General features: G+C 38.2%; 2 protein-coding genes across 6 annotated transcripts in view; both read left to right on the top strand.

Moving 5' to 3' along the window:
• Nucleotides 1-17,363, top strand: part of cmn (calymmin) — a 28,032-nt gene extending 10,669 nt beyond the window's left edge. For 2 of the 5 annotated variants that reach the window (XM_055004594.1, XM_055004590.1), the window contains 48 exons: nt 80-130; nt 372-422; nt 758-808; nt 894-947; nt 1,064-1,132; nt 1,209-1,256; nt 1,334-1,414; nt 2,746-2,796; nt 2,904-2,951; nt 3,070-3,114; nt 3,360-3,401; nt 3,479-3,520; nt 3,602-3,649; nt 3,732-3,788; nt 4,319-4,372; nt 5,333-5,428; nt 5,674-5,730; nt 5,839-6,219; nt 8,941-8,994; nt 9,176-9,229; nt 9,356-9,400; nt 9,511-9,561; nt 9,651-9,695; nt 9,800-9,850; nt 10,011-10,070; nt 10,336-10,389; nt 10,493-10,531; nt 10,630-10,686; nt 10,839-10,877; nt 11,032-11,076; nt 11,166-11,204; nt 11,639-11,695; nt 12,028-12,096; nt 12,223-12,291; nt 12,466-12,531; nt 12,631-12,687; nt 12,797-12,844; nt 13,000-13,071; nt 13,175-13,246; nt 13,969-14,040; nt 14,140-14,211; nt 14,311-14,358; nt 14,470-14,532; nt 14,618-14,683; nt 14,769-14,807; nt 14,907-15,191; nt 16,753-16,809; nt 16,914-17,363. In XM_055004594.1, the coding sequence (XP_054860569.1) occupies nt 80-130; nt 372-422; nt 758-808; nt 894-947; nt 1,064-1,132; nt 1,209-1,256; nt 1,334-1,414; nt 2,746-2,796; nt 2,904-2,951; nt 3,070-3,114; nt 3,360-3,401; nt 3,479-3,520; nt 3,602-3,649; nt 3,732-3,788; nt 4,319-4,372; nt 5,333-5,428; nt 5,674-5,730; nt 5,839-6,219; nt 8,941-8,994; nt 9,176-9,229; nt 9,356-9,400; nt 9,511-9,561; nt 9,651-9,695; nt 9,800-9,850; nt 10,011-10,070; nt 10,336-10,389; nt 10,493-10,531; nt 10,630-10,686; nt 10,839-10,877; nt 11,032-11,076; nt 11,166-11,204; nt 11,639-11,695; nt 12,028-12,096; nt 12,223-12,291; nt 12,466-12,531; nt 12,631-12,687; nt 12,797-12,844; nt 13,000-13,071; nt 13,175-13,246; nt 13,969-14,040; nt 14,140-14,211; nt 14,311-14,358; nt 14,470-14,532; nt 14,618-14,683; nt 14,769-14,807; nt 14,907-15,191; nt 16,753-16,809; nt 16,914-16,918 (3,176 nt within the window). In that variant the 3' untranslated portion in view covers nt 16,919-17,363. The remainder of the gene's footprint in view (nt 1-79; nt 131-371; nt 423-757; nt 809-893; nt 948-1,063; nt 1,133-1,208; nt 1,257-1,333; nt 1,415-2,745; nt 2,797-2,903; nt 2,952-3,069; nt 3,115-3,359; nt 3,402-3,478; nt 3,521-3,601; nt 3,650-3,731; nt 3,789-4,318; nt 4,373-5,332; nt 5,429-5,673; nt 5,731-5,838; nt 6,220-8,940; nt 8,995-9,175; nt 9,230-9,355; nt 9,401-9,510; nt 9,562-9,650; nt 9,696-9,799; nt 9,851-10,010; nt 10,071-10,335; nt 10,390-10,492; nt 10,532-10,629; nt 10,687-10,838; nt 10,878-11,031; nt 11,077-11,165; nt 11,205-11,638; nt 11,696-12,027; nt 12,097-12,222; nt 12,292-12,465; nt 12,532-12,630; nt 12,688-12,796; nt 12,845-12,999; nt 13,072-13,174; nt 13,247-13,968; nt 14,041-14,139; nt 14,212-14,310; nt 14,359-14,469; nt 14,533-14,617; nt 14,684-14,768; nt 14,808-14,906; nt 15,192-16,752; nt 16,810-16,913) is intronic. The other 3 variants (XM_055004592.1, XM_055004591.1, XM_055004593.1) reach the window with 3 other exon arrangements.
• Nucleotides 17,364-17,581: 218 nt separating this feature from the next.
• Nucleotides 17,582-21,538, top strand: paqr4b (progestin and adipoQ receptor family member IVb). The gene is made up of 3 exons (XM_023270776.3): nt 17,582-18,093; nt 19,114-19,332; nt 20,736-21,538. The coding sequence occupies exons 1-3, from the start codon at nt 17,925-17,927 to the stop codon at nt 21,167-21,169; spliced, it is 822 nt and encodes a 273-aa protein (XP_023126544.2). The 5' UTR covers nt 17,582-17,924; the 3' UTR covers nt 21,170-21,538.
• Nucleotides 21,539-21,602: the final 64 nt, after the last annotated feature.

The raw sequence follows: 21,602 nt of genomic DNA, 5'->3' as shown, positions 1-21,602 counted from the left end.
AAAGTGATGAACCTTATTGCACAACATTGAAATATAATGTCAACTGTCTCACAATGTGATTATAATGATCATTGTTTAGGTCAAGGAGCTGCAACTGGTCCATCCAGTGGATATGGAACAAAAGGCAACGGTATGCTAATATTTAAAGCATTTTTCTGTTTATTTTTTGAATGCTACTAAAGCAATTAATCTAGAGTCAAAAATAAAAAATTAGGAAGAGTTGAGCTCATTTACCCATTGTAGTATGTGTTGTTTGTAGATGAATGAAATTAGTTTGCCACATTATGGCAAAAAACAACAATTTTAAGGCAGAAAATTGAAAAATGACCGTAAACTGTGCTCCATTGTTGAATATAATATTCATTTTTTAGGTCAAGGAGGTGCAGCTGGTCCATCCAATGGATATGGAACAAAAGGCAATGGTTTGCTAATATTTAAAGCATTTTTCAGATATGTGTGGTTGTTAACAATTATTTGGGTGCTACTAAAACAGTCAATCTGGAGTCAAACTGGTTTATAAAACTCATTTGGAATAGTTGAGCTGCTTGTGACAGTACATGCAGTACACTGTACTGTATGTGGATGAATGAAAATCTTCTCATTCATTTGCCAGGTTATGGTGCTGGGTCTGGTTTACCTAATAGAAATGGGGGTAAAAGCAATGGTAATGTTTGCAAAATGATGAACCTTATTGCACAACATTTAAAAAAAAACTGTCAACTCTATCACATTGTTGATTATAATGATCATTGTTTAGGTCAAGGAGCTGCAGCTGGTCCATCCAATGGCAACGGAGTAAGACCAAATGGTAAGAGATCTAAAGAGTTCATTTTAGAAAGGAAAGTTTTTTGTGTGTTTGTTTTGTATCTTATGCTTGGCTCTGTATGTAACAGGCCAGGCTGGAGGTAAACCCATGAAGGGATACGGTCGACCACCTTTTGGTGCAGGTAACTCATCTTCCGTTACCTTGTTGCTCATCTTCTGTTAGCTTGTTATAGTTCATAAATTGTTGTCACAGCTCTCACTTTGATACATTTATCTACCTGTACCTCTTTGACTTTAGGTCCAGCTATGGGGATGGGAGCACCCAGAGGTCTAGGAGTACCTCAGCTTGCCAGTAACCAGGGGAAAGGTGAGTGGAGGCCATGACACAGTACTGATGCTACCACTTAATACACCAGTAACAATGTCTGTATTTGTTCTTCCAGCATATGGCGGTAATGGTTTTAATGGCTATGGAGCTCAGCCCAGAGGGGGTGAGTTACTTACTGAACCCCATGAATAAAAATACATAAATGCTGCTTGTTAATATGTTGGTGAACTGTGTTGATAGGCTACAATGGCGCCTATGGCAGCACTGGTTTGGGTCTGGGACCTCGTTTTGGAAATGGGGGCATGAAGGGACCTAAACCAGGTAGAATGACGCCTACTGTCATGTGAAAATCATGTTTGTCTGTTTTTCATTTTCTAGAGCTTCAGTAGAAGGCAACTGGACTTTTCTTCTTACATTTCACCTCTCATTTAAGAGGCTTCATCATTTCTAACTGACTGATGTTTTCGCCCCCATAACATAACTAGTGGTTCATTATTGACTCAAGATTCACAAAAACTGACGTGTAATTGGTTGTAAAACTGCCAGGTGAGGGAGGGATCAAGATGTCAAAGGTGATGAAACTTCCTGAGGATGGATAGCAAGACTGCATAATTGGCACTGACCCCTCCTTGGTTCGGATATGGCTGTTTGAGTTTCCCTATTTTTGCATAGAGAGATCCTTCTGAAGCACAGAATGGTTGCATCTCATTATCATTCTGCTATAGAAAAAAAAGAAGTGCTCTGACTTTTTTGTATTTTTAAACCAGTAACAACCATATTGTGTGGAGCTAAGCCCAGGATGCAGGAATGGTGTCTCCTAAAAAGGAGACAGGGGAATTGTTTTGGTGGATTATTTGCACACAAGTAGGTGAAAACTGTGATTAACCCTCCTGCTGTCCTCATTTACGGGCACCAAAAAATATCGTTTCCTTGTCTGAAAATATTCCAAAAATTCAGCAAAAAAATTCCCCAAATTTCTGAAAATTTGCAGAATCTTCAGGAAGAAAACTCCAATAATTCCTCAAAAGTTTCCCGTAAAAGTTTTATTTAAAAAAAAAATGCCCCAAATTTGGCAAGAAAATTCTTGTAAATATTTTCAAAAAATGAGCAAAAATCTTCCATTAAAATCCTAAAAATATCTAAAGTGATTAAACATATATCAGTAAAACTTCAAATATTTTCTTTAGGAACATAAAGACAACACAAAAAAAATCTATCAAAATCCAGCGAAATTTGCTGGATTTTGGTTGATTTTTTTGTGAATGTTCGTAAACATTTTTAACATTTCTTTTTGCTACCAAAAAATGTTCAGAGATTTCCCAAAAATGTTGAAAATGTGGACATCAGAAGTTTCACTGTGAAAATATATTTTTTTCTCCACATTTTCAAACTTTAGAACGAGTCAATCTTGACCCGCGGGATGACATGAGGGCTAAAATGGATAATTGACAGGGAAAAAAAAAAATAGAAAGGTTGCCTTACTGAGCAAGAACCAAGAAAAAGTTTAGTTTCCTTCTACTGAAGCTTTTCAGATTACTATGACTTCGATGTCTGGGAATCTACACAGATGATGTCTATGTTTGTAGATAACATGTTCTTCTGTCCAGCTTTGCATAATTCCCTGAACTCATTTGATAATGTTAATATTTCAGGCTACAGTGCTGCAGCCGGTGCATCCAATGGACAAGGTGCAAAACCCAACAGTAAATACCACAAATAATGAAATATGTCACATACCATTAAAAACAAAAACAAAACAAGTCAGAATAAAATAATCAAGTCAGTGTAATGAGTGTTTTAAAATCTAAAGGTTATGCTGGAGCCAGAGCACCTAATGGGAATGGAGCTGTGCCAAATGGTGGGTTAACATGGAAGACACTTATTCTGATGATGATGAATAGATTTAGAGTGTAATATTAATATATTCATATAATTACACCTCATATATAATTCTTGCTGTTTGTGAAACTGTTAAGGTTATGGATATCCAAGTGGTGGAGCATCCAAGCCAGCAAAACCAGGTAACTGCAGTCACAATTACGTAGATTTAATTATTTTTGATCTTAGCACAGTTTTTTCGCCATTACACATGAATCTTAGATAGGTGAGATATTTATGATTATTTTTCAACAGTACTTAAAGCAGTGATTGACTCTGGACTTTTGTTGTTTGTCCATATTAAGAAGCAGTGGTTATGAAGCTCACAGACAAAAATACCAGGATATTCTTTAGATGAAGTTGCTAACTCTGATATAATTTTGTTTAGGGTTTGGTAATATTCCAAATGGATACGGTGCCAAACCCAGCGGTAAGACAGTCACTTTTTTTCTTTAACATTTAATTGTGATTGTGATAACAAATGTTGTTTTTATGAATGTTTTACAGGATATGGAGGTCCCAGAGGAGGTGCAATGAGACCCCAACCAGGTGAAACTTGAGTTGTAAACATGTCACAAAATTGGATAAATCCAATTTGAAGCTTACTCTAATCGTGTTTTTGATCTCAAGGTTATGGAAATGGAGCTCTTCCAAATGGATATGGAACTAAACCCAATGGTGAGTGGTCATATTTTTTATACACATTATAAAAGTCCCTGATTTATGTGATGATATAATAACATAATGTGTTTGACTCAAGGTTATGGAGCTGCAGCTGGACCTAATGTTCCCAAAGGATATGGAGCCAAACCCAACGGTGAGAACCTGTTAAAATATGAACTTTTATAGATTTTAACTCATATTTTTCTATTAAATATGGAGGACAAATAAAGGGACATACAAAACATATCATTACACGTATTCTCTTTCTATGGGTGCATTTGCTGTGTCATTACTAAGCACTGATTGCATAGTTGATTTTTAAGAGGAACAAAGTGTTTTATGTTTCCTGTTGGTTGCTATTTTGTTACCCTCTGCTGGAATTTGAAATACAGTAGTGCATAAATTTTTTTTGAGTGGTGATTTAATTTTAATGTGAGATGGAAAATTCATGCCATAGTGAATAATTAATTGAGTTCTTAAAGATTCTCCTCTCTGTGTAAACAGTTCATCTGAAAACATGCCTTTAAACCCATCAGCAGGTTTTGGAGTTCAGAGGGTTAATACATATTTGCACATATAAAATGGGGATACATATAGCAGTGTGTATTATATTTCTTTTTATGTTGTTTATATTTGGACATTTTCAATCCAGCCTTGGTAATTTCTTGTTTAATTCTCTCACAGGTAATGGAGTTAGAAATGGTGCCACTCTGGGTGGATATGGAGATAAACCTAATGGTAAGTTTCAGCTATAAAATGGCTCATTTATTTTTTAATTCTAAGAAGATAAGCTGTGAATATAGTTTGTTAAATGGCCAGACTGTCACACAGGTCAGGCAGAGTTTCTCTACCGTTTCAGACATTGTTTACTTATTTGTTATTTGGGACCCAACTACAAATATTTTAGCATTTTTATTTTTTTTTATTTTGGAAACTGTTTTCACACCTGGCAATTTATGTACATCTTATTTGGGGATTAATATTTTCAGCAATATAACTACCATAGCCATGAAATGTGGTGAAGAAAAAATAAATAAATGAAATAATCATGTTTCCCGCAGACTCAAGTGCTTGAATTGTTCCAACAGAGACCAGACTTGGAATTATTGGCCCTTGAAAAGGCTGGTACTGAGGTCCCAGAAATTTCCTCTAAGCGTATATATATATAATGTACATTTTTCCTTCAAAAATACAATCTTTGACAGACAACTCATCAACTTTTGAGGGCTTTAACATCACGATAATTTGATGTGTGGCAAATATGGTAAGCCAAGATTCCATTTACTTATTTATTTATTCATGTATTTTTACTATTTTTCTATGCTACAATGGTGATGTGGACTGATGGTCTTTATATGTGCAAAGCTACAAGTGGCCTCCATGTGGTCTTCATGTTGAAATTTAACAACATATGAAACGTACATATGAGATTACCAAAAATCCCAGATCTGAAAACAAATGAAATCCTCAAGATTCAGCCTAAATATTTTAGAGAACCTAGTTCTGGGTCCCAAATAACAATTAATTAAAAAAGAAAAAATCTGAGACAGTGTAACCACATGTTTCCTGTATTTGGTCTAAATTTACAATTACTGATCCTAAAGTAAATCCTCAAGGCTGTCTTGACAGTGAATTTATTTTTATCCTGTAGTTGTTTTATTATAATCATTTTGTGACATTTTCTAACATTGTTTGCAGGATACGGAGGACCAAGCACAGGCTCAAAACCTCAACAAAATACCAAAGGAGTAGGAGCAGTTTCACCCAGTGAAGGTGTGAAAACACTTGGCAATGGTAAGAAATCTGCAGAATTTATATAACACAACCAATATCTGTGGTGTCCAAACAGCCGGGCTGTGCTTTTAGACTAGTGGCATTAAGGAAAGGAGGAGTAATGATGTTTTTAACAAACACATAAAACAGAGGGTACATATAGACTTTAGGCATCATTTTCCCTCACTCATTGACTTTAGGTCATGCCTTTATAATGCTTGCAATGTTTATGAGATTTAGAAATCTAAATGTTTTGTGTTTCACAGGTTTTGGTGGTCCTGCTGGGGTCCCTAATGGACCGCTGGCTAAAGCTGCCAATGCTGGTAAATGCTACCATATAGTTGTTCGTATTTTTCCATTCTTTGTGCTGTTCTTGGTTTTCCATTAAATGTATTTATTCTTTCACTCACATGTCTCCGTTTGGTTCTCAGGTTATGGAATGATGCCAAACGGAAAGGGTCAAGCTACAAAGGGTGTAGGCGACTCCAATCAAAAAGGCCTTAAAGCTGGAGATCTCTCTCCTCAGCAGCCGAGCGCAGGTCCAGAGGGTGTTGCACCTCAACAAGCCCTAACTCAAGCTGCAGTGCTGGTTGCACCTGAACCTACCAGCGGCATCCTTGTTATGGTCACACAAGAGAAGCACAAAAAGCTGCCTTCACCTGTGCCACAAGGAAAAAGCTACAAACAGACACCGCTAATCCCTGAGGCCATACCTGAACCAGCACCAGTATTTCTTGAAGTCAGCGAACCACAGCCTGCAGCTGGACCCACATCTGGACCTGCACCAGAGCCAGAAGCAGTCCTTCCTCAAGGCAAGTATCATCAAGCTGCAATTGTATTGTATGCTGCTGCTGTTTTAGCACCAAAAACCCTCCATAGTTAGTATCATCAATGGTTAAATTATTTAACAGCAGTATAAAAAGTGTCAGCAAAGTTTTGGTTGTTTGACCTCATCCTCTAACGACAAGATTGCATGAAGCTGAATGCTCAGGACAAAACATTGTACCTGTAAGGGAACAAAATTGACACTACACATGAAAGCAAGTAATATATGTACAAACATATGCCTATACATTTGCACGTACACCTGTCTGATTCCAATACAACACTTCAATTACCCTCCCAATGCATTAATTTGTGTACTTGACAGTTATATAATAGGCTATATTGATTTTGGATTTTGTTGTTTGACTGTATACAAATACTCAGAGGCTTTTAAAATTCTACAAATGTATGTAAACTGTGTTTATCAATGTAAATGACTGGGTCCTCAGAAAAGGTTCAGTAAAATGATCTTCATAAATGTTCATGAAATTTATGGCCTTTAGGTTATCTGACTGGAAGTGCTGTGCCTGAGCAAAAAACTGCAGAGGCAGACATTGTTTTTGGGGTAGACAGCAGCACAGATGTTGTCCCTGAAAGCACCAAACCACTGAAAATCAAAGCTGTTCCTGAAACAGTGGCAGCTAAAAGCTCAGTCAGCATCACCCCTGAAGAAACACTGGCTGTGGGTGTTCCTGAGGTTGTACCAGAAGAAGCAAACATCAAGAGTCAGCTGGAGGCAGAACCCGAGAGGATCGGGGCCAAAAATCTCCCTGCAGGGAAAACTGGGGCAACCGGTAAACGAGTTTTGATTTGGGGGTGTTTACTAGAGCTGGACTGCATGTTTTCATGTCGACTGAATCCTGAGTTTGTCCTAACTCTTTTTTGAATTGTTGACGTTGTGATCTTACAGGAGTCGTCACGCTGCACGACTTCAGTTGTTTAAATTGCTTGAGTTTAGTCTAATTGCTTGAGTTTAGTCTAACTGTCCTCTAATACTTTAGTACTTTAAGTATAATCTAAGTATTTACCTACTAAGGTGTCAAGTTCAAATACAAGAAGTCCAGTTATTAATTTTTGACTGGTTTTGGTTTATTTGTTTTTTTATTTCTTTTTTGTAATTATACTTTTGTTTGTGTGTTGCATGTTCTCTTCAGTGTTGTGTCAAAAAGTGACCAATAACTTGTTGTTTGTCTTAAGTCTTTTGTGTCACCCAACATATATTGTGTATTGAAATAATCATTGTGTCCCTTATAATATGCTTATTTGTTTCCTTAAGGAGAGTTGGGGAGAGACAACTGATTCACTCTCAGAGCTGTCTGTTCAAGATGAAGTTCACTTAGCATAAAGACTGAAACCACATCAAATCACATTTGTTCATATAGCATGTTTTAAACAAACCGAGTTGACTAAAAAGCCATACATGCATGACATACACACATACAATGATAAAAATGGGCCCCTTAGATGGAACCTTGAGGTACTCCACAAGTGATTGGGGCAGCAGAGGAGGTACAATTCCCATTTTAACAGAGAAGGCGTTATATGAGAAGCAAACTACTTGATCACAATGTCCTGGATGCCAACCCTTTCCTTGAGACGGTTTAACAGATAGCCTTTAAAACTACAGCCTGCAGACTTGTTCTTTGATATAGAATAAACAAGAAAAGCACTCAGAGAGCACAGTACTCCATCAAAGCTGTTCATCCCCCCCATATGGCACTGTCAGAAATGCTGCATTTGTTTTTTAGTTATTGATGATCAGAAATCACAACACCATAGAATGTGGCCATTTAATATAGATGTACCCACAAACAAAATGACTTTGCGCTAAGCACAGGCGTGTGTTCTGCATGTGTACATGATGTACGGATACCGAGTTGCGTGACCTAAATATGTAGTGGGCAGCAGGAATTGATGGGACTCGGAAACATCCCCACAATTTAATCAGTTGTTCCACGTATCATTTCCGACAGATAAGTCCGCAGCGTTCGATTTGTAGTAGGATCACAATCATGTCATCATCAGCAGGCAGCTGACGTAGTGTTCACTTGTTGTCATAGTTACAGTGACGCCGTGTGGCTATCTTGATACAGATATCTATAACAAATCTGTGGATCCAGACTATAAGCCGCATCACTGCCAAAATCTAATCAGTTCGTTCTTGTGTCATTTCTGACCTTCCCTGAAAATTTCATCCAAATCCGTTGTTCCGTTTTTGAGTAATGTTGCTAATAGATGGAAGGACAACCATATGCCGATTGTTACATAACTCCACCGCGTTCCTTGGTGGAGTAACAAAGGAAATATAATGTGTTAGAAAGATGGTTTCTGCACTGTTTCCGGTCTTTATGCTAAGCTAAGCTGCCTCTAATTTACAGATGTAGCATACAGCTACAGGTGTGAATTTGCGTATCTCCCAAAATGTCAAATGGTTGGTAACATTTTGGGAGCTACATGACATTAGAAATAGTCAATTTTCGCCATGACAAAAAGTGTGAACTGTGTTTCTTTGTCGTGTGATCCATTTTGTTCATTGTAATCTCTTCAAGTTTCCACTTGATACATCCCATGCATGAGTTGAATCATAGGTTTAACATACTGACTCAAGAATATCATGGTGAATTAATGATGCCATAAGTGTAATAAACATGAGACTTTAAATGGATCGTTTCCAACCAGGCCCTAACCTTTCAATCTCTGCCTTTCAGAGAATGGAGGAGCTTCTGTCTTCAAGGGACAGGGAGTCCAGCCAGCCCAACCTGGTAAACATTTGTCTCTTTCCTTCAGACAATAAATAGCTATACGTTGGTTTATACTTACAAAACCAAAATCAGAGTAACATTACAATAACACAAAGTCAACTTCTTATGTGTATGTCTATATCTGTGTGTTTGTTGTACTCTGAATGCATGAATTGTGGTTGTTTATACATTGATGTTCTAGACTGTGGACCATCAGGAATACCAAACGGACAATGGATGAAAATACCTCGACCTGGTAGGCTCAAAGTTAATTGCTATATTGCAATACTAGTGATGCATAAGTGATTGCCATACTGTAGATGCCATAGTCTTTTTGTGAGAACTGATATGAATGTAACATTGTTCTTTGTTGTTATTTCAGGTTATAATGGAGGTGTTGGAGCATCCAGTGGCACAAATACAAAAGGTACTGATGACTCATTTCATGGCAAAACATGGTGAAGTTTGCATAGATATAAAACAATACTTGATGTTTAGATTTTGTTATTTATTCATGGTTCTTTCATTTCTTTTGAGGGCTTGGAGCAGGGGCTGGTGCACAAAACGGATATGAGGCTAAACCTAATGGTAAATGTGTTTTATTTCTTTATTTTCAATATTTATGTGTATGAAATACCCACAGTTTGCTGATAAATATACAAATCTGTTTTTTTCAGGTTATAATGGCGGCGCTGGAGCATCTAGTGGCACAAATACAAAAGGTACAAATGAGTTCATGGCATAACACAGTGGAATCTGCATAGATACAGAAATAATTATTGTTCATATCTTTTTATTTACTCATTATTCTTTCATTTCTTTTGAGGTTATGGAGGAGGTGCAGGCACGCACAATGGATATGGCGCTAAACCTAATGGTAAATCTGATTTGTTCTTTATTCTCAACATTCATCTGTATGAAATACCCACACTGGAGCAATTTACTGATGAACAGACACGCATACTGCCGGGTTAACAATGAAATAAATGTAGGAATTCCTGCATACTTGGTAACACTGATACTGGGTCATTGTTTAGGATATGGTGCCAGTGCAGGAGGATATTCAAATGGAGGAGGAGCAAAAGCAAACAAACCAGGTAAAGAGCCCAATTTAAAAACCTAATGTACATATTTTGTATGAAATGCATGTACTCTCAAAAAGAAATGCTCTTTTCTTGTTTCTTCAGACAGTGTCAGAATATTCTGCTTTAAGACCTTAACTTTCTTAACATTTTAATTAATCATCTTAATAAATATACATAAAATTTTTCATTTTTGCTACAACTTGATAGATGCTCTTAAATATTAAACATGTCAAGATGAAGCCCTTATATTTCTAAATAAAGATTTGTTTGTCTGAAGCTTTTAGAGAAGGAGGTTACACCGTCCCTGGACTCAGCAATGGATATGGAGCAGGTAACATTTACCGTCAATGCAAAGTTACTGTGAAGAATGTGCTTTGATATTTGTCTTGGTTGCAGTTTTCCCTTTGATTTTTAAACTGGATCTCTGTTTGCAGGGCTTGGGTATCCTTATGCAGGGAAGACTAAACAACCTGGTAAATGATTTTATTTTCTCATTTGAGAGCCAATCGGCGTGATAAACTGTAAAAACTATGATCTGAAGTGTTTTGATAATTCATCTGTGTGCACTCAGGTTACGGACAAGGAGCTTATCTTGGAGCTGGATATGGGAATGGAAATTCATATGGAGGTGCACTGTTAAAGGAAAATCTTTATATATTATCTTAATTCAACTTATAAGCTGGAGATACATGCAATAGCTTCATGAACTGACACTAAAATTTGGATCCTCAGTGTTCTGCCTACAAGATTTTACTGAATTTTTTTTGCCATTTTTCTCAGGATATGTGGGTCCAAGTGAAGCAGGAAAGTCTAAATCAGGTAGAACTTAGTGTTTACTGAATCAGTAAGATCTATTCTCAAGATCTGTAGCGTCTATAATTTAGTTTCTGCTGTATTCCACTTGTTGTTTGAGGCCATTAAGTTAGCCTACTAGTCTAAACTCTATGCTAAAATAGTTTCTGATTTTTTGCAGGGTATGGAAATGGCTATGGTGCTGGTGTACAGCCTGACTATGCAAGTAAGGACTTTATATGAAATTAAATTCAGAAAATCTGTTTTCATTTTCTGTGAATTACAGCAAATTTCAACATTTCTTTTTTTTTCCAGGTCTTGGCCAAGGTGTGCCCACTGCAGAGGGCAAGTCAGGTATGGTATGGGTGATGGGAGAGAATGCAGTTAAAGCTGGAGTTAACACACTTTTTTTGTGTCAGTGTTTAAAAATTCCATAATAACCCTTGAGCATTGTGTAATTCAACTGGTCTGAGAGCAAACCAGGAGTTTGCAGCTTCTCTTAAGAGAATGTAAAAAGCAATAAAGTTGGCAGCCAGAATAAGATGAGGTGGCTGAATGCATTTTAGGGAGAACAAAGAATTTCTGTGTGACGCGTTTAGGACTGAGAGGGAAAAACTGCAGGAAGAAGGCTGTACTTTTGAAGTCTGATATTTCTTTTTCTTTCCTTTTCCACATTTCTACCTACTGTTGCATTAAAGATAAACACAAGATAAGGGTGAAGTAAATTAGATCAAGAAGTCACAGATCTTGAAAGAGTAAAAGATAATCTATTGATACTGATTCTGCAGGTGGAACTGGGCAGATTCCTTACAATGGAGCCCCTGTGGTTCCTGCTGGACTCGATGGTAAGATCTCATCATCATATAAATATCTGATCCAGTTTTAACAGTGAGCACAATAATCCACAGATTAATTTAAAGTAAAATAGCAGGAAACTCCATCCTTCCATAGAGTAAAACTTTGAATTTGATTGATAATGTGCGACTGATCACCTCATATGTTCTCTCTGTGCAAGTAGCTCTCTGACTCATTCAATCAGTCATCATACCATCTCAGACACAGATTTTCAGTCTGACACTGTGTTTGCTTTCCCTGTACTCCTGATTATTCCACACTTTCAGCATTAAAGGTGTAAAACTGAGCAGATACGACACACAGACATGTATTTCTTGCGTAGGAGTGAGTCAGTTTGAGCCTCAGTCTGCTGGATTTGGTCCGAATGGAAAACTAGGTGGCATGTACGGTGGTATGTATAACCTAACACACTCAGATCTGCCACCTGGGGCTTGAAGAACCCTTTTTACAAAGTCACCTTGAAAAAGAAACAACACACCTGTATGTACACGAGAGCTTTAAACTTCTAATGTTACAGGAATGGGCGGTTTGCCTTTTGGAGGTCAAACACTTGGAATGGGTGCAGAGAAATCAAACGCCAAGTACGGTGAGTCACTTGGAAAGAAAACTGGAGTCACATTTATAGCTTTGTGAGTTTATAGCAATAAATATATAACATAAAATAAAATTTCAAACTATCCTTGATGCACAGAACTCTTACAAATCTTAAACAACCAAAAGTAAGTTTATCTGTCTTGCTTTCTTCTAAACTCTGATTCAGGTATTGGAGGGCTGCAGTTTGGTGGACAACCTGCCAGTACGGGAATGAATGGTGCAGGAAAGTATGGTACGTCTGTTATTGTTGCATGGCTTGGTGTCATCTGCGTGTGTTTAATGCATCTGGTAGTTTGTCTGCTTCCTCACTGCTTGTCACATTTCTCTCCAGGTTATGGAGGTAGCCCCTATGGGCCTGCAGGTGATGGCAAATCATCAGGAAAATATGGTGAGACCATTTCTGTCTTGAGCTTTCATGGAAGACAGTAGTGTGTTGCACTGCCAAGTAACATAACTCAGACTCTGCTTCAGATAATATTAATTCAATGGACTTGCAGGTGGTTTTGGTGCTGGCATGGGAAGCCATCCTGCTGCAGGAAAATATGGTCAGTGTGAAGTAACAACAAAGGGTTTTGCTGTAACTAATAGTTTTATCTTTCCACGATTTGATGAAATGATTAAATATACAATCTACACTTGACTGTGAAATAGGCTTCTGATGAGGTTGTGTTCTCACTACACTGTACTCATTTCTGCTCAGGATATGGTGGGTATCCCAACGGTGGGCAGCTTCTTGGTCTTGGCAACAATGGAAATCCAGCTGGCAAATATGGTGCGTAAAAACCTCACTTGTCTGTAGATGTGATTTTCTTACTGTACACTTTCAGTCATGAGCCACTTACCCCTCATTATTATTTACTTTTCTTGCTCTGTAGGTTATGGACAACTGCATTATGAAGCTCAACCAGCTGGACTGAGCCCTCAAGCAAAATCTGCTGGCCAATATGGTAAAAACCTTTAAGTGAAAAGTTTAGCATTTTGAGAAAAACATAATTTTACTTTATTTTATCTTAAATATACAGAGAAGTAACAGATTAAAGGTAAAACCTCGACCTGACCCCAAACAGTGAGGGAATCCAGTGGCTCTGTTATGCTTTGTGAGATATTTAGACAGATCAAATGAGGAAAAATCTTTTGGAAGAATGGTGTTCATCCCTTCAGTAGAGTTCAGGAGACTTGTAGAATCAATTCTAAAGCTCACTGCAGATTTTCTGGTGGCACATAGTGGCTGAACACCTTATTAGAACACATCATGTTGTTTTTTCCTTTAATTTGTCACCCATCTGTACATATACAGCATCACAAAGAGTCACGTAACTCAGCTTTTGCATGGAAAATGTAATAATTATTTAGCTTAGATGTTGCTAGTCGGCCAATTAAGTTACCTTGCACCAATTGCTTTCCAGTTTACGGTCTTTATGCTCAGCTAAGCTAAGTGAAGCATGATTGCTGGCTGTATTTACTGAACTAAAATGAGATTTATGTTGATATAATCTAACTCCCAAGAAAGGAAATAACTGTATTTCATTAAATGGTGACTTTGCCTTTGATAATTAGTCTTCAAAAATGTCTGAGAAAATAAAAATATGGGTTGAAACATGACATCACGCCATACTCAAGTCAGTGTTATTTTATTGTATTTCATTTATTTACTTATATTTTCCCGCAGGTCTGGCTGGGTCACCATACCAGCCTGAGCAACTTGGGCTTGGAAATAATGGAAAATTAACAGGAAAATATGGTGAGACGGAGCAACCGGTGACAACCTTTTTTTTTTTTTTTTTTAAATAATCATTTATTTGTTAATTTGTTTTAATCTCCCTGTGCTTTCTCTTCTAAGGTGGTGGTGAGGCTGGATATGCGCCACAGACTCTTGGTTATGGGGGTGAAGCAAAATCTTCGGGGAAATATAGTACAGAACATCCTTTTATGTGTTTTCTATTGCTTTTCAGTCATTTCATTTATCTGTTGTATCATTTCCTAAATGGTATCATGTCATATTTGTCAACAGATAACCAGGGAGCTTACCAGCCACAGCCTCTTGAGTCCACAGCTGAAGGTACATCTGGTGGAGAACATGATATTTTCTCATTATTGCCATAAATTACCTGATCAGTCAGATTAGAAAATAAGAAAGAATTGCACATTTATCTCTGTTTGCTTTACACAGATACAACTGGTTTAAGTTATGAGCCTCTGCCTCTTGAGCCAGAATCAGCTGGAAAATCGTACGGTGCGTCAGGGGAAGAGGATTCACAACACAGATAAACTCCATTTCCTCCTGTTTATCTTATCGGTTTTTCCCTCTGATTCCACAGTGAAGGGAGAGGTGCCGACTCCAGCACTTGCAGCTGAAGGTGAAGGGATGCCCATCGATAGATATGGTAAATACGATGTGTATTTCTGCATCTTTATGTTGTAGCTCTAATGTGTTTAGTTAAATGTTTGCCTGTTATATGTCACTTGCAGATAATGTGGGCTACATAAACGGACAAGTGCAGCCAGAAGGTAATCTAGAAATATAAATAGCATAAACAGCACATAAACAATAAAGAAAATGTTAAAATCTAAATCAGATTTTTCCTCCACATTTCTGCTCTCCGCTAGTTGCTGCATTTCCTGCTCCCACTCCCAGCCCTGGCCTGGCTGACCCATCTGTGCCGGCCTACCTCCCCGTGGAGGACTCCTTCACACCTGACGTGGGACCTGGACCAGACGTTCAGGACCTGCCCGACCCAGTGGACTCAACCAGCCCCATCTATGATTCTGCACCAGCTACAGAAACACAAGGTGAAGCTCAGGGGCCTGAGCAACCCGATGACCTTGAACAACAGCAGCTGCCACGTCAGATACACATTCAGCAGCATCTCAAACTGCATTTTCACCCACAAGGTAAGTCCCTAAATGGTTAAGAGCAGTGCTGAATATATCTTTCAGACTCCAAAAAAGTAGCAAGGTGGAAGAGCGAAGCAGAGGAAGATGAGAGAGATGGCGGACTGTTCAGGAACAGTTACATAATCGAATGATGGCTTACCTGGCAGAGAGACAGTGAAAAATAAACAGCCTCTTTTGTGCTGTCTAGGCTTTCCATTTGCTATGGTGTGTGATAGCTTTTCTATGCATGCAAATGATGCAAAATTATGAAACCCAAAGTCCACATCAAAGGAAGTTATTGTCCCCCACAGAACACTGTTTCTTACCTGTGTGAAATATCACGCTTGAAGCCCAATGCTTTAGTCGATTCCCATAAAAGATGTGATGGCAATCTTTCCAAAACATTTTCAACACGACACAAGACTGAGCTGCACTCAGTCACAATAATGGATATGTACAATGGTACAAATGGTTCAAAACAGAGACTAACAACTCAGATTACTGATAATCGACAATAATGAATATAATCCATTTTTTTTGACAAATTGTTAACAGGAGCTGAAGTTTAGTTTACAGCAGGATCTCCAAATAGAGACAGTTTTATGTATTTATACACATGAAACAATGGAAACTCATAAATTACGTATAATCATAAATTTTCCCTAGCATAGAGGCTGGATCTGTCTGAATATAATGGAAAGTCACATTGTGTACTTTTCTTCATTTCAGACAGGTGAAAAATTACAAACCTGTAAATTAGCATTAATGTGGATTCTTTAAGGTGTCATTTACATAATAGCGTGGGAAAGCGGTATAAGAATAAAAGACTTTTCTTCATAAGCTGGACAGAGGTGTTTTCCACCTTTACTACCTTCAGGTAAGTTTTTCCTGTTTATATGCAGTATAAGCTTTGCTGCTTCAAAAACTAGCATAAGAAACTCCCTTTGGTTCAGAAAGGTTTTCATTTCTTAAAGCAGTAGTTTGATACTTTTGGAAATTAGTTTATTCACTGTCTTGCCAAGAATAGATAAGAAAAATGATACCACTCTCGTGTCTGTATGCTAAATATGAGGCTAACACCAGCAGTCGTTAGATTAGCTTAGCTTAGCATAAAAACTGGAAACAGGAAAAAAGTTAGCCACTCCTAAAATAGCAAAATCCATCTTTCAGCACATCTAAGCCAAACGACAACAAATTATTTATCATTTCAATATGTATTGTTTGTTTAATGCATAGAAAACCGAAAGTATAATAATAATAAGAGCTTTTAAAGAGCCAGGCTAGCTGTTTTCATGCTAAGCTAACTGTCTCCTGGCTCAAAGTTAAGATGTAGCGTAACTAACATAACTCTTTTCCTTTAAACTTGGTTAAAAAAATGCATATAATTATTCATATATGTATATATACATGAAGTTGGACTATTAGTTCAAAGTGACATGTTGATTATTTAAATGTCACAAAGGAAATTAGCTACAGGTGAAAGATGCACACATTTGCTGCTACAGTGAATCATGTCAACATGTAAATACTAGTAGAAGCTGTATGTGCTGAAAACTTTGCATTTTTACTTTTTTTAAAGGAGCAAAGAATAACAAATATGATTTGAATGGTTTCTTTGGGAATAGTGGCTATCAAGGTAAGACTGACTCAAAATAAAATGCTTTACTCTGTTTTATATTTTCCTTAAACATTCAATCTTTTTACTGTTTTTTTTTTTTTTTTTTTTGCCTCTCCCTGCAGGTTAACTCTACCGAAGACAACAAATATATTCCCTTTTTTAGATGTTATGTTTGATTGTTTCTGAAATGTATATTATTTTATTTTTTCTGTCTGTAAAACAGTACTGGTAGTCATATTTGTGTGTTTGTAAGTATATAGATACAACATGGTAACATTTTAAGTTTTCTGTTGTAGTGTATATTTTCATGGTTCTTGCCTTCACCTTTTTGTCCTGCACTTACTGTTTACTGTATGCAAAGAAACTGTAGTTTGTCTGCTGCATATGGTCAGTATTGTTATTAAAGCAGTCAGTTTTGAGGGGTGGGGGGATATCAAACTATTTCTACAAGGTAATAGATCAGTCTAATTTATTTACCATGGGAATTTTTTTTTTTTTTACTACTTGTGGTAATAATCTGTTTATTATTGTACAGTATTTGATTAAATAAAAACAGAAGAATCCCAACAGTGGACATGTTTTATAGATTTCATATGCTACAGAAAATCTATTTAATATGTAAAAATGTAATAAGGACTTATCCTAACCAGTTACGTCAGTGTCATTAAGAAACCACCTGGTAAAGTGTTTTAATCCCCAGATCATCCTGACTGCATCACAGTTGTAGCACAAGCATGGGTTGTATGAGGATGTGTGCAGTCTACAACAAGGGAAACACTCCTGCATTATTGTTCTGTGTCACATGAACCATGAAGTTGAGGTGTGAGTTAGTTATTAGCCACGACAAGGAGCAGCTGCAACCATGCACATGGCTTTTTGTGAGGATTACTCCAGCTTAGAAATGAAAGCTGTCTGCTGATTGGTCCCACTGAAAGCATGCCACTTGGCCCACTCAACAGGTTGCTCTCATGGAATTGCACCTGTCCAATGATGGGTTTCAGTGGCCAGAGTTTCCGGCTGGTTGCGGTCACATTCGTGCCTGAGAGTCCTGAGTCTGGCCCTTTTTAGGATGTAGATGGTGAGGAACTTGCACTAAAGTCAACTAAATGTAAGGGCCAGCGGCTGCAGGAATCATGATGGGGCTTTACCAAGGACCACGGCTCTTGGACTTTGCAAAGACCCCTTCTCACCTTCAGTTCAACAAATATGTCCTGACGGGTTACCGACCAGTGTCCACAGCTCAGGAGTGTCTCAGGAGCCTCTTCTACATGCACAATGAACTGGGCAACATTTACAGCCATGGTAAGTCCAGAAAACTGCTCTGCATTGCTTTTACTTTTCTTTAGACATGCACTACAAAAGGGTCAGTCTGCAGTAAATATTGAAATATTAGTAAAAGTATTAATTGTATTAAAATATATCTTTACATTTTAATTCACAGTGCAAGTTTTTGTCACCTTGTATATCCTATTAAGCCATATGACGGCTGCACAAACACACACATATCCACTACTCTCACTTATGGCCAGTTACAAGCATACTTGACGAGGGCGTGTAATGAGGATATAGAGTATTAGCTGTAATCTGCCCTGGGAATCCTAACCCTGGAAATATCCGACAGTTAACTAGGTCTTTAAAGGTGACGGACAGTTATCAACTCTAAATGTATGCTGGATGTGTTTTGAGGAAAGCATCCTGTAGATACGCAGGAGTTTGCACAAATGTTGAACAAAATTACAGTATGTCAAGATGTGTTTAAATTTTCTGCATTTGATGTAAGACTTGAAAATTCAAGCCTGACTTAAGCAAAACAGGCAAAGATGGAACTGTAATCGTGCATGAGGTAACAGCTGTGCAGCCTTGAACTTCAGAAAGCATCTTCTTCTTGCCCCATTTTCTCATTGGCTATCCCATAAGTTCATTAAGACTAACACTCTTACTAAGGGGAAGTGAAGGGTATTAGCATTAGAGCACTGCCTTGCTTTCTCTATGCATGCAACTAACTACCGTTCACATTGTTCCTGGTAAAAAAAAAAACAGAGGAAGCATTTTTGGTTCAACAAACAACTCAAATAGTTCTGCATCTTCTAATGTTTCAGTGCCACTGCCAGGTTTAAAGTATAATAATGAACAAAGATGTTATTAGGTGACAGCAGTCACATCCACCTCCAAATCTCCAATCAGTTTTTGGGAATTAATTCCTTTCATAAATTCATAATCTCATCTTGAGTGACAAATAATGTGGAAAATCTTAATGACTTTAAATTGTTCCTTTATTTAATTTCTCTCCTCTTGTTCCTCCTCATTTTCCCATCACCTCAGGCATTCCTTTCTTCCTTTTCTTGGTACTGCTGCCTTTCAGTATCCCCTGGATGGAGGTGGATAACGTTTGGATATGCATTGTCCACTACCTCGCCTGCCTCAGCCCCACCATTGGCTCAGTGGTCTACCATGTTTTCATGAACCATGTGGGAGGAGAACATGTGTACGACACCCTGCTCTCATTGGACATGTTCGGGGTCTGCCTGGTCAACACCCTGGGTAGGCTGTTGAAGTAAAGCGACCCTGACCTCAGGTTTTGCTAAGCTGCTATTGACGCTAAGTGGCTCTGCTGTCTGAATTCTTCAACTTCTCAGTGCACATGATAATGGCTACAGCTGTTTTAAAGTCTATGGGGGCACATCCCATGTGTTTCCTGGAATTTCTGTTCCAGGGATTAAAGATTTGTATCAATAAATTATATGCAAGTAACTGCACGTCCTTGGGCTTCAGTAATGCTGGATCCTTTCATTATGCATGATGCAACTCAGTAGCGTCCTTCAGTAGACCTTTCTTGCCTGCAATAATAAATGACCTCATCTTTCACATCTCTTAAGTTTCAAGCAAGACTCAAGATATTAAACATCAGAACCCTCCCTTCAGAGTCACAGATGTTTCACAAGTTGAAAAGTCTACAGTTAGTCTTTGTAGAGTCGGGTCTGATCTTACAACAGAGTCTCAGGTCTCCAGAGCAGGTCTAGACTGAAATATCTTAACACATATCTGATGCATTGTCAGGAAATTTTAGAGGGATATTTGTGTTTCCTCAGAGGATCTCCATTAACTTTGTTGAAGCCCTGACTTTTCTTTAACACTACCATGAGGTTGACATCTTTGCTTTCCAGTGTTGAATTGCCTCTGTGGAATCACTTTTATGTCGACCAACCTCAGCTGTACTTGTTTAGTGGCAATTACCAAATGTTAGCATGCTAATGAACGCAGTAAACTGCTACCATGCTGGTATTATGTTGGTGCTGATTCTCAATGACCCAGGTCATAGTAATCCTAAGCGCTTCAGTAGATGGAAACTGGGCTTTTTGTTTCTTTAGATGATTCATCTCTCATCTAAGAGGCTTCCTCAGATCTAATGGGGAGTCCTTGGTATATATATTTTTACCCCTACATCACATGACTCAAGGCTTGTTAACATCGGAGACTCACTCATTCACACCTTGAGTCCTGTGAGAACTGTGTCCTTAATAAGCTTTGAGCCATGTGAGTTGGAGGTGAGAATAAATACCTGTAACTGCCCATCAATCAGAACTGAGGAAGTCACTTGGACGAGAAGTGAAATGCCCTCAAGGACCACAAGTAGGCCAAGCTGCCTTCTACTGAAGCCCTTTGGATGTTGGTACAGAGCCTCTAGCAGTGCTGTCTACTCTGAGTCCTGTTATCTTACCTGAAACTAATCTTATGTTTTTGTTGTTCGGGAATTTATAAGATCAAAACTCTCAGATTAGGTCTTTAGTCAAGTCTCCAGTATGTCTCACAGCAGTCAAGACAAAACAAGTTTCCTTACTTTTTGTAACTTTGATCCAACTTAAGTCCAAATCTAGTGAGAATATCTATTCTAAATATAATCTCAACAACAAAAACACTAATAATACCTTCTGTTTTCTCTCCAGGGGCAATTCCCATCATTTACATTACCCTTCTTTGCTATCCAACCGTGCAACAGACTGCCTTGTTGGCCTACATCCTCCTGTCAGCCTACGGGATCTACTGTGCCACCACAGCTCGCACCAACATACTGCGTCTGCGAGCTTTCGTCTGGCAGGGTTTGTTCCGCTTCAGCCTATTCCTGTTCCGGGTTTACGGCAGCGGGGTCGGCAGCCCAAACTCCCTGCGACTCTTTGTAATCATGGACTCTCTAGCTGTGCTGGGAGGTGTAGTTAACATCATCCAGATACCTGAGCGTTTCAGCCCAGGCCTGTTTGACAACTGGGGCAACAGCCACCAGATAATGCATGTCATGGTTATATGTGCAATTATCTACCTGCACTGGGGCACCCTGGAGGATTTAGCCTGGATTAAGTCCTACCAGTGTCCTACTGAGTGATGCCCAGAGCATCTAGCTCACTCACACTCGCACTTAAGGATGCACTGGTGGAAATGAGTAGTAGGACTCTGTGATGCAGGAGTAAAATATGGAGTAGAGTGGGGAGGATGTTTCAAAAATGCACTTTAGTCCTAGCTGCTGAGATTCTACACAAGGGAAGTTTATAGTTTGACATTTTGTCAGAGAAGAAAAGAGGAACCTGCACTGTTTTAACTGTGGAAGTCAAACATCCCTGTATGAAGTTAAAAATCCTGAGCATACTTGATTATAGTTTGTTGATATGCAGTAGTTTTGGGTCATATTACCCATAACCAAAATAGCTCTTTAAGTGAAAATGAAATACTATATGTAATAAATTATATATTTTTATATCTTGGTCCAACTTGTTTTTAATGCCATGCATGATGAGAGCTTTTTTTCCAGACAAAATGAA

The sequence above is a fragment of the Amphiprion ocellaris genome, chromosome 18 (assembly GCF_022539595.1).
Source record: "Amphiprion ocellaris isolate individual 3 ecotype Okinawa chromosome 18, ASM2253959v1, whole genome shotgun sequence".
In the NCBI taxonomy this organism is placed as follows: Eukaryota; Metazoa; Chordata; class Actinopteri; family Pomacentridae; genus Amphiprion; species Amphiprion ocellaris.
This window is presented reverse-complemented; position numbering and strand designations above follow the sequence as displayed.